The 15,765-nt window shown below is 35.7% G+C and overlaps 1 protein-coding gene across 1 annotated transcript in view; it reads right to left on the bottom strand.

Moving 5' to 3' along the window:
• LOC121421759 (importin-7-like) overlaps positions 1–7,397 on the bottom strand; it is a 45,519-nt gene extending 38,122 nt beyond the window's left edge. Inside the window, exon 1 of the mRNA XM_041616559.1 lies at positions 7,199–7,397. Within this exon, the coding sequence (XP_041472493.1) occupies positions 7,199–7,282 (84 nt within the window). The 5' untranslated portion in view covers positions 7,283–7,397. The remainder of the gene's footprint in view (positions 1–7,198) is intronic.
• Between the last annotated feature and the right edge of the window lie 8,368 nt (positions 7,398–15,765).

The following is a 15,765-nucleotide window of genomic DNA, read 5'->3' as shown; positions in this document are numbered from 1 at the left end:
ATCTGCTTATCACATTTTTATCTGCCGCCAAGGCAGCGTTCTCGCCAGGATTTTTCTTACGCGTGTCGTAAACCCGCCGATTCGATGGTGGCCGATTTTACACGTGATGTTTTGATTTTCACATGCGCTTTGATGATTTGATCCCGGTAAAGTCAAGTTTTATTGCCAATCCGCGAAGTTCGCTGTAATATTGTTCTAATCGGCGGCGCACACCAATACCTAACTTAAAGTTGATATCGGCAAAATATTGAAATGTTAAGTTGCTGTTTATCTAAAAATCTATGGGGCTTTTTGTCTGGAAACGTTTTAAAGTGTTTTTGAGGTGTATTGACTTAAAATATATTTCGTTATGGACTCCCGTTCTCCGAGAAGAAATATAGATCACGCATCTATCAGGTCATGTTTTAACATTGTTTTGAGGTGCTTGAGTTGAAATATATTTGATATGCCTTTCGTGACGGACTCCCGTTCTCCAAGAGTAAATATAAATCACGCATTTTTCTGACAACCGCGGGAAGAAAATAGAAGTCACAAACATCTCAGATTAATGAAAGATCGATTAGGAATGTTTTTAAATTGTTTTGAGGTCCTAACGAGTTAAAATATATTTTATATACCTTTCGCTCTCAGAAATAATATTCACTCATTTATTCTGACAACAGCGGAAATAAAGATAAAAGAACAGAAGTCACAAACATCTAAGATTAATGAACGATCTATCTCAGGACATGTTTTAACATTGTTTTGAGGTGTTGATGAATTAAAATATATTTGATATACCTTTCGGTACGGACTCCCGTTCCCCGAAAGGAAATATAAATCACGCATCTGTCAGGACATGTTTTAACATTGTTTTGAGGTGTTTGAGTTAAAATATATTTGATATGATTTCGTTATATACGGACCCCCGTTCTCAAAAAAATAAATATAAATCACGCATTTTTCTGACATGTCTGACAACCGCGGGAAAGAAAATAAAAGAAAATAGAAGTCACAAAAATCTCAGATTGATGAACGATCAATTGGGAATGTTTTAAAATTGTTTTGAGGTCCTAACGAGTTAAAATAGATATTTTATATACCTTTCGCTTTGAACTCTCTAAGAAAAAAATCACACATTAATTTTATTCTGACAACAGCGGAATGAAAATAAAAGAACAGAAGTCACAAACATCTAAGATTAATGAACGATCTCTCATGACATGTTTTAACATTGTTTTGAGGTGTTGATGAATTAAAATATATTTGATATACCTTTCGGTACGGACTCCCGTTCCCCGAAAGGAAATATAAATCACGCACCTGTCAGGACGTTTTAACATTGTTTTTAAGGTGTTAATTATTTAAGATATATTTGATATACCTTTCGTTACGGACTCCCGTTCTCCGAGAAGAAATATAAAGCACGCAATTTTGTGACAACCGCGGGAAAGAAAATAGAAGAAAATCATGAAGTCACAAACATCTCAGATTAATGAACGATCGATTAGGTATGTTTTAAAATTGTTTTGAGGTCCTAAAGAGTTAGGATATATTTTATTTACCTTTCGCTTTGAACTCTCTCAGAAATGATATTCACACATTTATTCTGACAACAGTGGAAATAAAAATAAAACAGAAGTCACAAACATCTAAGATTAATGAACGATCTATCAGGACATTTTTTAACATTGTTTTGAGGTGTTGATGAATAAAAATATATTTGATATACCTTTCGGTACGGACTCCCGTTCCCCGAAAGGAAATGTAAATCATGCATCGATCAGGACATGTTTTAACATTGTTTTAAGGTGTTAATGATTTAAGATATATTTGATATACCTTTCGTTACGGACTCCCGTTCTCCGAGAAGAAATATAAATCACGCATTTTTCTGACATGTCTGACAACTGCGGGAAAGAAAATGAAAGAAAATAGAAGTCACAAAAATCTCAGATTAATGAACGATCGATTAGGTATGTTTTAAAATTGTTTTGAGGTCCTAACGAGTTAGGATATATTTTATTTACCTTTTGCTTTGAACTCTCTCAGAAATGATATTCACACATTTATTCTGACAACAGCGGAAATAAAAATAAAACAGAATTCACAAACATCTAAGATTAACGAACGATCTATCAGGACATTTTTTAACATTGTTTTGAGGTGTTTGAGTTAAAATATATGTGATATGCATTTCGTTATATACGGACTCCCGTTTTCAAAAAATAGATATAAATCACGCATTTTTCTGACACCGCGGGAAAGAAAATAAAAAACAATAGAAGTCACAAACATCTCAGAATAATGAAAGGTCGATTAGGAATGTTTTTAAATTGTTTTGAGGTCCTAACGAGTTAAAATATATTTTATATACCTTTCGCTCTCAGAAATAATATTCACTCATTTATTCTGACAACAGCGGAAATAAAGATAAAAGAACAGAAGTCACAAACATCTAAGATTAATGAACGATCTATCAGGACATGTTTTAACACTGTTTTATTAAGGTGTTGATGAATTAAAATATATTTGATATACCTTGGTACGGACTCCGGTTCCCCGAAAGGAAATTAAATCACGCATCTGTCAGGACGTTTTAACATTGTTTTGATGTGTTTGAGTTGAAATATATTTGATATGCATTTCGTTATATACGGACCCCCGTTCTCAAAAAATAAATATAAATCACGCATTTTTCTGACATGTCTGACAACTGCGGGAAAGAAAATGAAAGAAAATAGAAGTCACAAAAATCTCAGATTAATGAACGATCAATTGGGAATGTTTTAAAATTGTTTTGAGGTCCTAACGAGTTAAATTATATATTTTATATACATTTCGCCTTGAACTCTCTAAGAAATAAAAATCACACATTTATTCTGACAACAGCGGAATGAAAATAAAAGAACAGAAGTAACAAACATCTAAGATTAATGAACGATCTATCAGGACATATTTTAACTTTGTTTTAAGGTGTTAATGATTTAAAATATACATGATATACCTTTCGTTACGGACTCCCGTTCTCCAAAAATAAATATAAATCACGCATTTTTCTGACAACCGCGGGAAAGAAAATAAAAGAAAATCATGAAGTCACAAACATCTCGGATTAATGAACGATCGATTAGGAATGTTTTAAAATTGTTTTGAGGTCCTAACGAGTTAAAATATATTTTATTTACCTTTCGCTATGAACTCTCTAAGAAATAAAAAAATGAAGCTACAGCCAAAGCAAGTGATACCTCCTTCGTCATAAGGTACATTGCGTAATACCTTGGGCATGTTGGGTGAAGCAGCCAGATCTGTCATCAGGACACTCGACAACAAATTTAGATAATCTGTCAAGATTTGCTGAACTATAAAATCAGGTAAACATGAGATAAAAATCGTTTCTCTTGGGGCTCATTTGGGCAGCCACTGAGGTCATTTTAAAACATGAGCCACGTGAGCGATTGCTTTGGGTGGTGAAGGACATTTCATTGATTTTTTTTTCAATCAGCGATTGTACAAATAAAAAAAATTATACAAATTCTAATAACTTTGAAAGTCTTTGATGGATTTTCGTCAAACTTTCATCAATGCTTTAATATCATTGTGTTTTTCTGCAATGTTTACAATTAACTTCTTGTCAGGGTGAACTCCCGCTTTAATGTTTGGTCACTTGAAAATGACACCTACGTATCACGAACGTGTGTTTTCAGTAAGTTATTTTTCAGTTGGGAAATATTGGAAATATATATAAACACTTATCATTCATTTTACCATGCTTTATTTTTTTAGGTTGAGACTTCGAAAATGTGTTGACCATTTTCATCATTTTGCAATTCAAATTCCCTTTCAAAATATGTTGCAAAGTGTTAGGCATATTTCTGATCTGTACGATGCAGGATCTAGGGGCGGGGGAGTTGGCGTGACATATCGATTAGAAATACCTAAACATCGATCTCATGCCACCCCCCCCCCCCTGCCCCTAGAAAATCAATCAATAGAACTGTACACACATGTAAAAAACAATACAAGAAATTATAGTCTGTTTTAGATGAAAGAATGAAAAATAAATGGTGAATCCAGCAATTAGCTGTCATACAAATAACATTAACATCTCGCTCCCGGGATCATTCTGATTTTTAATCAGAAATTAATTCTTGATATCAAGAAATGAATTCTTGATATCAAGATCTTCATTTTCATTTCTGATTTCGTGCATCAATATATTGCAATCATTCTGATTTTTATTCAGAAATTAAATCTTGATATCAAGAATTCATTCTGATTTTTATTCAGAAATTAATTCTTGATATCAAGAAATGAATTATCAAGAATTCATTTTCATTTCTGATTTCAAGCGTCAATGTATTGTAAGAAATCATTCTGATTTTTTATAAATGATTTCTTGATATCCAGAAATTATTTTTTTATATGAAGAAATGAATTCTTGATATCACAAGAAATCAATTTACATCACGAATTCATTTCTGAATTCGATCGTCAATTTATTGCAAGAAATCATTCTGATTATTAATATTAATCAGTAATTCTTGATATAAAAAATGTTTTTTGGTATCAAGAATTAATTTCTTGATATCAAGAAATCGTTTTATGATATCAAGAAATGAGTTCTTGATATCAAGAAATGAGTTTTTGATATCAAGAAATTAATTCTTGATATCAATAAATCTAATAATTTTTGATATCAGAAAATGTTAAAATAGCTTGCCATACGCACGTCGCCCAAGCCTATATACATTCATACATCCAAGAATTTCAACAATTATTTCGTTGTGACATGACAGCAGAAATTGAGAATGAACTTTAAGAATATACTTAGCAAGTAATTACCAGGAAAATTATATGGAACAATTCATTTTTAAAATCAAAATTTCATGTAAAAAAGAAAGGTTACGTCGCATCGCGGACAATTCAGTCCCAAACATAGCGTGCAGGTTCGGCTTTGGCTCAGCTAGCTAGCCGCGCCAGCGCGCTGGCAAAGCTAGCGTGGCTGGCTGGCTAGCCGGCTGGAAGTCGAAATGCGCCAGTGTCTATGCATGGATAATCCGGTCATCAAATGATAAGATCGTAGTTTGTCTGTTGCCGAAATGATTCTGAAACATCCTATATTTTTGAGGATTGATGATGAATGATGCAACAATTATTTTCGATGATTTTCCCTCACTTTTTATAATTTTTTTTTTTGCCCGTGTCGCTCACTTTTTGCGTGTGTCGCACCAAGAGCTTGTGGAATTTACGTGTGTCGCATGCGACACGTGTGTTCTACACTGGCGAGAACGTTGCGCCAAGGTAATCCTTTTTAAGCAAATGTAAACAAAGAAAATTGGTCTCCCAAACTGCACTTGTTCACTGCTACCATCTGGCCTGTGGAGAATCTACAGGTAGGACTATGGTATGCCAATGCTGTATAGAGCACACACTTAAAAAAATCATTAAAATATCACTTTTGTGACCAAAATTACTAATTTCCATACAGTTGCAATTTATTTATCATTAGTAATGTGGGAATAATTTTTGTATTCACCAGAGCGCTCAAAAACTTGAATTTTGGGCATATTTTTGTGTACGCCCTCTATTGGTGGAAAGTAATATGGCAAGAAAATTTTCATTTTTTTATCTCTATTTTTAATTAAGAATAAATGATATAAAGAATCAAATTTAAATAAGAGCCAAGCAGTATGAATTAACAGGTCTAATGGAAGCTGTCAGTGTAAAAAAATCAAGCATTTGCCCCAAAGAAAAAGAGAAAATAAGCCAAACATTGCCACCCTTATTTTGTCACACATGGAGATATAACTGAGAACAAGGTTATATTATAACCTTGTTCATTGAATGAGTGCCAAACTGGAGACTATCTCTAAAATTGGATACCAAAATTCTTCATGAAAGTCTCTGATATTGGAGATCTCTCTCATGGGAGACAGTCTCCATTATTGGCCGTGCGCCTCGACTACTGTCAACTGTTATTATTAGATCTCGACTTAACCCAGCTCAGGCCAGGCGAGTCTTGGGCTCCGGCACGCTTTTTTCGCGGGCCGGAACCCAACTTCCCAAGGGCCAAGACTCATCCGTGTAATTTGTAAGAAAATGCAAATTTCATTTTGTGAAATGACATTATATAAATGCAGAGAAGCTTTACAATAACATGTCAAATTCCAGTAAGGTTACCCTCACGTTACATTTAGCCAGGAGGCGTTCTGGGGTAAAAATCATAGTACTATTCGTACCTTTACCCCCTAACGCCAGGCACTTGCCCGTATAGGGCCGCACGTCGGAAAGGAAAATGCAACTATACAAATGCACCAAACAGCGCCTTATAATTTGAATCTGACGTTAACACTTCTGTACATGGGTATAAATATCGGTTAGGAAAGTTTGGTATGTTTGGTAATGAAAGGGAACAAAAATCGCAGAAATGGGATGAAGAAATAAAAGTAGAAGAGAGTTTCCTACTCACATTTGTTGTCTTCGCCATCTTGGATCCATTGTTAATGCAACCTAGTTACGTGACGCTTATAGAGGGCGGCAAAATCAAGTGCTAGAATGTCCCGCTTCAACCACTGAACCAGGGGGGTGTTTCATCAATATTGTCACGCAACAACTGTCAGCGATGATAGTTGTCCCGCGACAATATTGATGAAACACCCCCCTGGTTCAGTGGTTGAAGCGGGACATTCTAGCACTTGATTTTGCCGCCCTCTATAAGCGTCACGTAACTAGGTTGCATTAACAATGGATCCAAGATGGCGAAGACAACAAATGTGAGTAGGAAACTCTCTTCTACTTTTATTTCTTCATCCCATTTCTGCGATTTTTGTTCCCTTTCATTACCAAGCATACCAAACTTTCCTAACCGATATTTATACCCATGTACAGAAGTGTTAACGTCAGATTCAAATTATAAGGCGCTGTTTGGTGCATTTGTATAGTTGCATTTTCCTTTCCGACGTGCGGCCCTATACGGGCAAGTGCCTGGCGTTAGGGGGTAAAAGGTACGAATAGTACTATGATTTTTACCCCAGAACGCCTCCTGGCTAGTTACATTGTCATTGGTATTGCCACACTCGCACTCTCAGTCTCCGACATGAATGCATGCACTCGTCGTTTTCAATTTCATTCATTCTGATTCTTGTCCATTGACACACGTGTGACATGCATGCGAATGTGATGTGGTCGACGAATAGACACTACGCAAACTACTTACTTCATCAAGTTGTTTCTCCGCAGTTTCTCTCAATTCCGGATGAATAGTCCCTTGTAGGATCTCAACTAGCTTCTGTGGGTCCATTATTTTCGTGATGTTATTGATGTAAAGATGAAAATCGAAGAAAAGAACCCGATTTTGGGTAGTATCGGACTCATTCACAGAGCCTTGGCGCGCGGGATCTCAAATTAACGAATTTACGACAAAAGGTGGCGCTAACACTGCGAGTGCGTAACGTAAACGCGCGATCGAGAGAGCTGATAATAAAAAGGAGTGGATTTGATGGAAGATATACAGTGCGTATCAAAAAAAACGGGACAGTTTTGAAGTCTATACAAAATTTGTTTCAAAATATTATATCTTTACTTTGATGTTTATAGATGCTCTGCGATCTTATCTTTGAAATGCCATTAAAATAATGAATTTTGTTCATGCTTGAGCAAACACGGGACGTTTTTGTTGGGGTTTTAAAAAGAAGCTTGCGCCAAAATGGCAGAAATGACAAATTTGATTAGACCTTTGGCTAATCAGCAGACTTTCTCTTTTCATTATCTTTGCCATAATTTTCGAATAATGCTATCAAATTTCATTTATAAATTTATGTATTTACTTGAATTATTTTTCTTTCATTCAAACTTCTTTTACCTTTGTATTTTCCTTCATAAGTAAGAAAAGAAGACTTTTTGTCAACCCAAGTGAGAAGAATTGCATTATTAATTGGGAGGATTTGTAATCATTCAAATCCTTTTATATGTGAAACAATTATGTCACGGTACCTATAAAAGACATGATTCCTATTTTCAAGGGGTTATTGAATCCTTCACCAATTTTTAATTATGTCCTTGACAGGACAAACAGGAAGGTATTCATGTCTTTCAATGGCAATGGTGTATTGAGTCAATTTTGAAGGAGCAAGATTTGGCAGATCGGGTAAAATGTATCAAAAAGTTGCGAAGCGAGCAAGCAAAATTTTCCACTCTTTCATTAAAATATCAAAATTTGTGATCTTGACTCAGAAAATGATATCATATTTCACTTTCTATGTTTTCTGTTATTTTTTCCACCTTTTTTGGGTCATGATTTTTTTTTAATTGGGGGGAAGCACCCCAGCCATCAGTATGCCACTGTTCAAAGGCACCATAACCCTTGTAGCACACAATGAAAGGATTTGAAAAAAAACGGTCTCCCTAACTTCGGTTTAAAAAAAAATGTTCTTGCCTAAAGAAGGAATATTCAAACCTAAAAGAGAACATAATTGAACAACAACAGAAATATTCAAGCAAATAAGTAGATTTGGAAATAAATTTTGACCGCATAATTAAAAAAATTATGGCAAAGATAATGAAAAGGTTAAGAGGTAGTCTGCTGATTAGCCAGAAGTCCGACCATCATATTTATCATTTGATGCCATTTTGGCGCAAGCCTCCTTTTTAACCCTAGACAAATACATTCCGTGTTCGCTCAAGCATGAACGAAACTATTTTTTAAAAATAACATTTGAAGAATAAGACCCAAGAGCACCTATCGACACCAAAATCATAATTTGAAACAAAAAATGTATACACTTCAAATCTGTCCCGTTTTTTACGCACTGTATAGAGATGATGTACTAGTATTATGGAAGGAAAAAGAATAAAGATGAAGAAATGGAAGAAAGGGGAAAAAATATGTACATGCATGTGTGTGTGTATATATATATATATATCTTGTTTACTAACATCATCTCCATGTCCATCTAACTTACAACCTTGAACAAACAATGCACCATTTCATTTATTAAAGCCCTCATTTTGGATGCCCCCATAAATTTCGAATCATCCGAATCTCCCCATATCAAATTTTATCTTTTTATTTACAAAACAAAACGGACATACATGTATTTGCTTGGTATATGCGAGATCATTTCGGGAAAAGACTCTTTAACAGTTTATTTCTCTATTTCTTTTCTGAGTTTCAAGACTATATAAAGAGTATCTCAAAGGGAGCCCCCTGTCTACACCGGAGAGGCAGGACGATGTCTGGACGGTGTCGTATGAAGGGACGGGATCACGTGTGGTAACCTGTAAGATACGATAGCCTTTATAATAATTATAATAATAATTAGAAAAAAACAAAGAAAGAAGGAGAGGAACGATTTTAAAGGACACGTCGAAGAAAAGAAAGAAAATAATAGTAGGTCTAATGAGTTGGCGGTAATAGTCAAATATGACTGGTCGCCATTAATATCCAACAAACAACATGTCGGGAAGACTCACTGGTCAGCTCAATGATGAGTTTTAATTGCAACTTATTTTGGCGCCCTTTAGTGCCTCCCTCTCCAGCCCCCTCCCAATAAAAAGATTAAGACCCTGGAACAGGGGCTGATCCAGGATTTTCCAAAGGGGGCACCTCCCTGGGCACATTTTCCCGAGGAAAATTTGACAAGCAAGCAAACAAAAAAAGAAAAGAATATCACCCAAAATCTAAAGGTCATTTAATTGTCCACGAAAACAAATTGACGAGCAAAAAAATGAAGAAAACACCGAAGAAGTTCCTCGCTTTTAATTTAAAAGGGGGAGGGGCACAAAAACGGCGACTAAAAATTTTGACTGTGCCCGCCTGTGCCCCCCCCCCCCCCCTGGATCCGGCAGTGCGCTGGAGACCAATAAACTTGACTGGTCTTAGTCTCCCTGATATCTTTTGATGATATCTTTTGATACCCGACCGATCTCTTTCGATGGCATTCGGTGCCCTATTTATGGTTCCAAAACTTTTTAAAACGATTCAAAACAGTCAGCAGACCAATTATGGTCCTCCATGCAGCTGGCTCTCTATGAACCTCCAAAGGTCTTGTTTTGTCTATTTATGATCTTTCGATTTTTCTCTCTCATTTTTTTTTTTGGGGGATGGGTTCTCCAGAGATCACAGACTGCTGAGATCGAGAAAGACCCTTCAAATATTTTTTTTTTCAAAGTTTAAGTTTTGCTAAAAGATCATTTTACTGCGGCGTATAATTATGTCTAAAAACCAATGACCACTGCAGATCAATGTATCTCACTCAGATTGGCGCCCCTATATACTTCGGGTCAATTTGAACTCCCTGGCAAAACTTGATTTGATTTGATTTATTTATTTCCACATTCCAATAAAATCATATACAAGTGAAATCATTTTTTCTTAGCAAAACATAATAAGTAAATGATATAATTAATAACATATACATATATACAATCTAATAATCTAAAATATATTTATACCTGATAAATTTCTTTTTTTAATTTGTTACAAAAAATAGCAGCAAAAATCATAAATATATATATATCTACATTTATCAACATAGTACATTTTCAAATGTGGGAGACCTTCATCTTAAGCTTTGAGCTTGAAATTGACCACCATATAGATCACGTCATTCATTAGACCCCATGAGACCACCACATTGAATTTGCCCCTGTCCTTCCCCCGCTTATTTCAGAATTTTTATTGCTTTTTCTTCTCTTTTCTCCTCTCCTTAGATCCTTTCTTCTCTCCTTCTAGTGCTTTTCTTCTTCTTTCTCCCCCATTTCCTCTTCTTTATTTCCCTCTCTCATTTTCATACCCCCCCCCCCTTATCTAATTTCTCCATTTTTTCTTTCCTATGCGTTTTCTTAATCCTGCCACGGGCATGTAGCACAAAATTTTGACAGCTGCGGACCTGCACCGTTTTACTTTTAAAGAGGTAATGGGGAGTAAAAATTCACCGAGCAGGCAAAATTTCATCAAAATCTGGGCCCCGTCTTACAAAGAGTTGCGATTGATCCGATCAATCGCAACTATATACGGACGGCCAGCAATATCAACATCTATTATGCATATTTGTTCAAAATATTTTCTAGCTATGATGTATATTCATGTATTCAGTGTTTTCTTGAAAGTTTGCTGTGCTTCTAAAAAGACACTGTGCAAATTTCCTGTAGAAAAAAAATCATGACACTGATGGATTTCCATAGAGTTACGATTGATTGGATCAATCGTAACTCTTTGTAAGACAGGGCCCTGATAACAAACAAGAAAGTTATTCAATTTTGAAGTTTATCAATATTTTGTGAAAACGATTAGTATGCACATCGTCATGATTTTTTTAATAACATATCCCCACTTGCCTCTTTCTTATGTTATTACATGATATAATTATTCAATTTTTCATACATTTTTAAAAGATAATTATGTGTCCTTTAATTCATAAGTAAGTTGCAGCAAAAATTCAGCTTGTTCGAATTTTATCAAATTTTCAGTATTTTCAGAATTTTGTATATACCGCGTTAGCTTTGAAGTCGGTATGATTGGTTTCGGTAGAAGTTACTCAGAGGGAACACTGCGTAATATAACCATGCGTGTTCCTTCAGTGTGAATTACATTAAATATAAATGTATAGGACATCATTTCCATTAGTGCAAATTATGTTTAGTGGATACCATGCGGTCCCGAAAAGCACCCTAAACACGTAATTTCCATATTCTGAAAATGCACCCCTTTACAAATATTGGCGTGTAAAACCCTACCCTTAACAAGTATTGGAAACAAAACGATACTCTTGGCAAATATTCCCTGAAATGTACCCCTAAACAAGTACAAGAATGTTTTATTGTAACGGGTCCTTCGGTCGTCGACTTTACCTTATTTGGTTTAGTACGACTCCACGGGGGGGGGGGGCACTAACATTGTCAAGTGCATAACATGCGCGACCAAAAAAAGGATGTCTTTTTCACGATGGGGCACGTTACGTACGTAACGTGATAAGGGTGTCAAAAACACAAAAATAATGAAAAAAAGGGTATCTATTTCGCTAGGAAAATTACGTGTTTAGGGTCGAATTTGCGGGGATGATAAAACAAAATCAAAATGTTTTATAAAGGATATCCTTTTTGCCCCCAACACTTCGTGTCTAGAGTCCGATTTGCGCGAGGTGTAGAAGATGGGGTCGTACTAAACCAATGAGGTAAAGCCGACGACCGAAGTACCCGTAACAATAAAACATTCCTGTACTTGTTTAGGGGTTCATTTCAGGGAATATTTGCCAAGAGTATCGTTTTGTTTCCAATACTTGTAAAGGTTAGGGTTTCACACGCCGATACTTGTTAAGGGGTGCATTTTCAGAATATGGAAATTACGTGTTTAGGGTGCTTTTCGAGACCCCATGGTCACGCATGGTATATCCACTCGTGAATGGAAGTGGCCCCCGGGGATCCCACCTTCTACACGGCCTCGCGCAAATCGGACTCTAAACACGAAGTGTTGGGGCTAAAAGGGCATCCTTTATAAAACATTTTAATTTTGTTTTTCCATCCCTGCAAATTCTACCCTAAAACGTAATTTTCCTAGAGAAATAGATGCCCTTTTTCATTATTTTTCTGTTTTTGACACCCTTATCATGTTACGTACGTAACGTGCCCTATCGTGAAAAAGACATCCTTTTTACGCGTTTTTTTTTTTGGTCGCGCATGATATCCACTCGTCAATGTAAGTGGCCCCCCCGCGGGTTGGTGACCCCTGTTACCAAATGCTAGTCCTTACATAATGATAAAGTTATCCCTTTATGAAACGGGCCCGAGAGACTATTTACACGCCTCGTCAATATTGGTCCATGCATGGATTTTAAATGACAATGACACTACTAGTATACACTACTGACAAAATGCGCGATTGACAAGAGTACCTCCTGGGGAGCGTTTTATCAATATTTTCATCCGACAATTTGTCAGATCTGACATCTTTCCATGATATTGCTTGGCTGAGAGGCACTGTTCCTATGGTAACTGTCGAGTTCTTTCATGACCCCCCCCCCCCCCCACATCCAAGTGTTAACACCCCGGTTAACACATAATACCAAATACATTATGGTATCAAATTATTCGCTAGAACATACTCTTTCAGGCCATATAATGATTCTGTGTTCATGGCATATTTTTTTCCTTAAACTGGGGATTATTAAGATGTCAATTTTTTTGTTTACTCACACGGTATATGTATTCTCCTGTTTCTGTTTATGGGAACTCCCGTAGAAACAGCTAGGCAGGACAGCTTTTAAAGGGATGGTCCGGGCTGAAAGTATTTATAGCTCAATAAATAGAGTAGAAATCACCGCGAAAAATACCGAAAATATCATCAAAATCATATTACAAATAACAAAGTTATTGAATTTTAAAGTTTAGCAATATTTCGTCATGAATATTTATTAGGTGGGCCGATGATGTCACATCCCCATATGTTCTTTTGTATTTTATTATATGAAATTAGGTTTATTCAGTTTTACCTCCAAGAACTAGAAAACATGGATTGACAATTGATTTAGTGCATTATTGCTGCAACTTATTTCATTATAAGGGAGACATGTTATTCATACAAGTATGAAATATTGAAAAATAGTATGATTTTAGTAACATAAGAAAAGGGAAAGGGGAGATGTGACATCATCAGCCCACGTAATGAATATTCATGACGACTGTTTTGACAAAATATTGCTAAACTTTAAACTTCAATAACTTTATTATCCGATTTTGATGAAATTTTTGGCATTTTGCTCAGTGAATTCTACTCTATGTATTAGGATATAAATATTTTCAGCCCGGACCATCCCTTTAACTGTTTAATGGTAAACGCCAAGATACAGTTCTTTTCGAAAACCGACACGGACGCCTTATGGGTAAATGACATTGGGCAACATGGGTATTAGCAATATCATATTTAAAGCCAATTTACTTTGGATTTTTATTTTCATGTGTATATATATTTTTTCTGGCATTCTTTCTCATATGGTTTTTCTTCCACACAGTGATGCATGTAATTACAGCAAAATAAAGAAGTAATCAAACAACACACAAGTAGTTAATAAAAACATTTAATAGAAAAGAGTTGAAATAAAACTAGTATGAGTTTAAAGACAATGGACACTCCTTGAGTAGATGCAGTATATATTGTTGAATGGAAATGGTGACACTACACTGCAAAAACACCGGCGTTGATTTAACACCAGCCGGTATCTATATCGGTCCACACTAGAGAGGTGTTGAAACACTAAGAATCAAACCGATATTGGTGTTGGCCTAACGCCAAACCGGTGTTGTTTCAACAGTCTCTGGTGTTGACCGATATAGATACCGGCTAGTGTTAAATTAACACCGGTGTTTTTGCAGTGTATATACAAGTACGCCTACCATCGATATTTATAAACTGGATGGTGTTCATTGCTCACTGTCGCACACCATGCACAGGCAACAGAAAAAAAGTGTGTAACTCTGTGCGCGCTTGACCTTTTGACCTTAGGTGAACTTTTCTTGGACCCAAAAGAGCGCGTAGCTCTATCCACGTTGATGATACCTACGATACAAATGTACAGAATAATGTGGATAATACTAAGACAGAAATGTGTGATTTAGAAAATTGAATGAACATCTCTGGTATTTATGCGACAAGTAAATCAAATTGCATCAATTTCTCTATTATTTTGAATGAAAGGCAAATCACATTTAAATCACGCTACTGATTAGGCCTACTCTAACCCATCAGCCAAACAGATAAACGGATCGTAAAGAATTTATTTGTTATATTGATTTTATGGCATATTTTGAAAGACAGATGGTATAAATCTTAAGCCATTTTGTACTGAAATTACGGTCAACACTGAATGATTCAAAAGAATACGCCACAATCATGACACCACAACAAATAGCTCACCAAAAACCAATGATTCATGAAAATATGAACTATTACAAATCTACAAAACATTTACACAGCATACTTCTAGACATGAGACATGGTAAATAATGTAATAGTTCAATTTGCAACTAATTCGAATGACCTATGAGATAAACATTTAAATACCCAAATACTTTATTTGATTTAATCATATTGGCACGCGATTTCATGGTTATTTCATTTAAACAAGTATAAAGATCGAGCAAATTCAAATAGCCGAAGAGATGTTTTCAAATTCGCAACGGTACCCTCCTTGCCAAGGTTTAGGAATTCAAAATCATTAATATGCGATCACTTATAGGATATGCACAGTGTTTTTCGTTTTTATTTTTTTACTTCATTTGAATGATTATGGAAATGAGTTTTACTTCTTAATTGGATGTTTACCATTATACTGAAATGTATCATCCATCTGAAAAACCATCATCGGAACAACAACTCGTTTTTCCACTTTCATAACTATAGATCGTGGTCAATACCATCCCTTCCCCACATTGATATAATTTACAATTATGTGAAATAAAATAAGAACAAGATGATGAAAAAAATACCTACCATTGGCATAGGTCATCCACCCACTCACTGGCGGATCCAGGGGGGGCACACCCGGCTCGTGTCCGTGCCCCCCCCCCCCCCCTTTGAGAGCCACAATTTAAAAAAAATCGTGGACCGTCCCTTATTCTTTGGTTAAAAATCTTCGGTTTTGCTCGTCAAATTCCTAGGGAAAATGCCCCTTTTTTTGGAAATCCTTGATCCGCCCCTGCACCCACTCATTAATCACTAAAAGAATAACCGTTCACAACCATATCCTATATCATATAAGTGTTACATGAATTACGTCTTTATCAAACATA

Source organism: Lytechinus variegatus, chromosome 9 (genome assembly GCF_018143015.1).
Source record: "Lytechinus variegatus isolate NC3 chromosome 9, Lvar_3.0, whole genome shotgun sequence".
NCBI classification, from domain to species: Eukaryota; Metazoa; Echinodermata; class Echinoidea; order Temnopleuroida; family Toxopneustidae; genus Lytechinus; species Lytechinus variegatus.
This window is presented reverse-complemented; position numbering and strand designations above follow the sequence as displayed.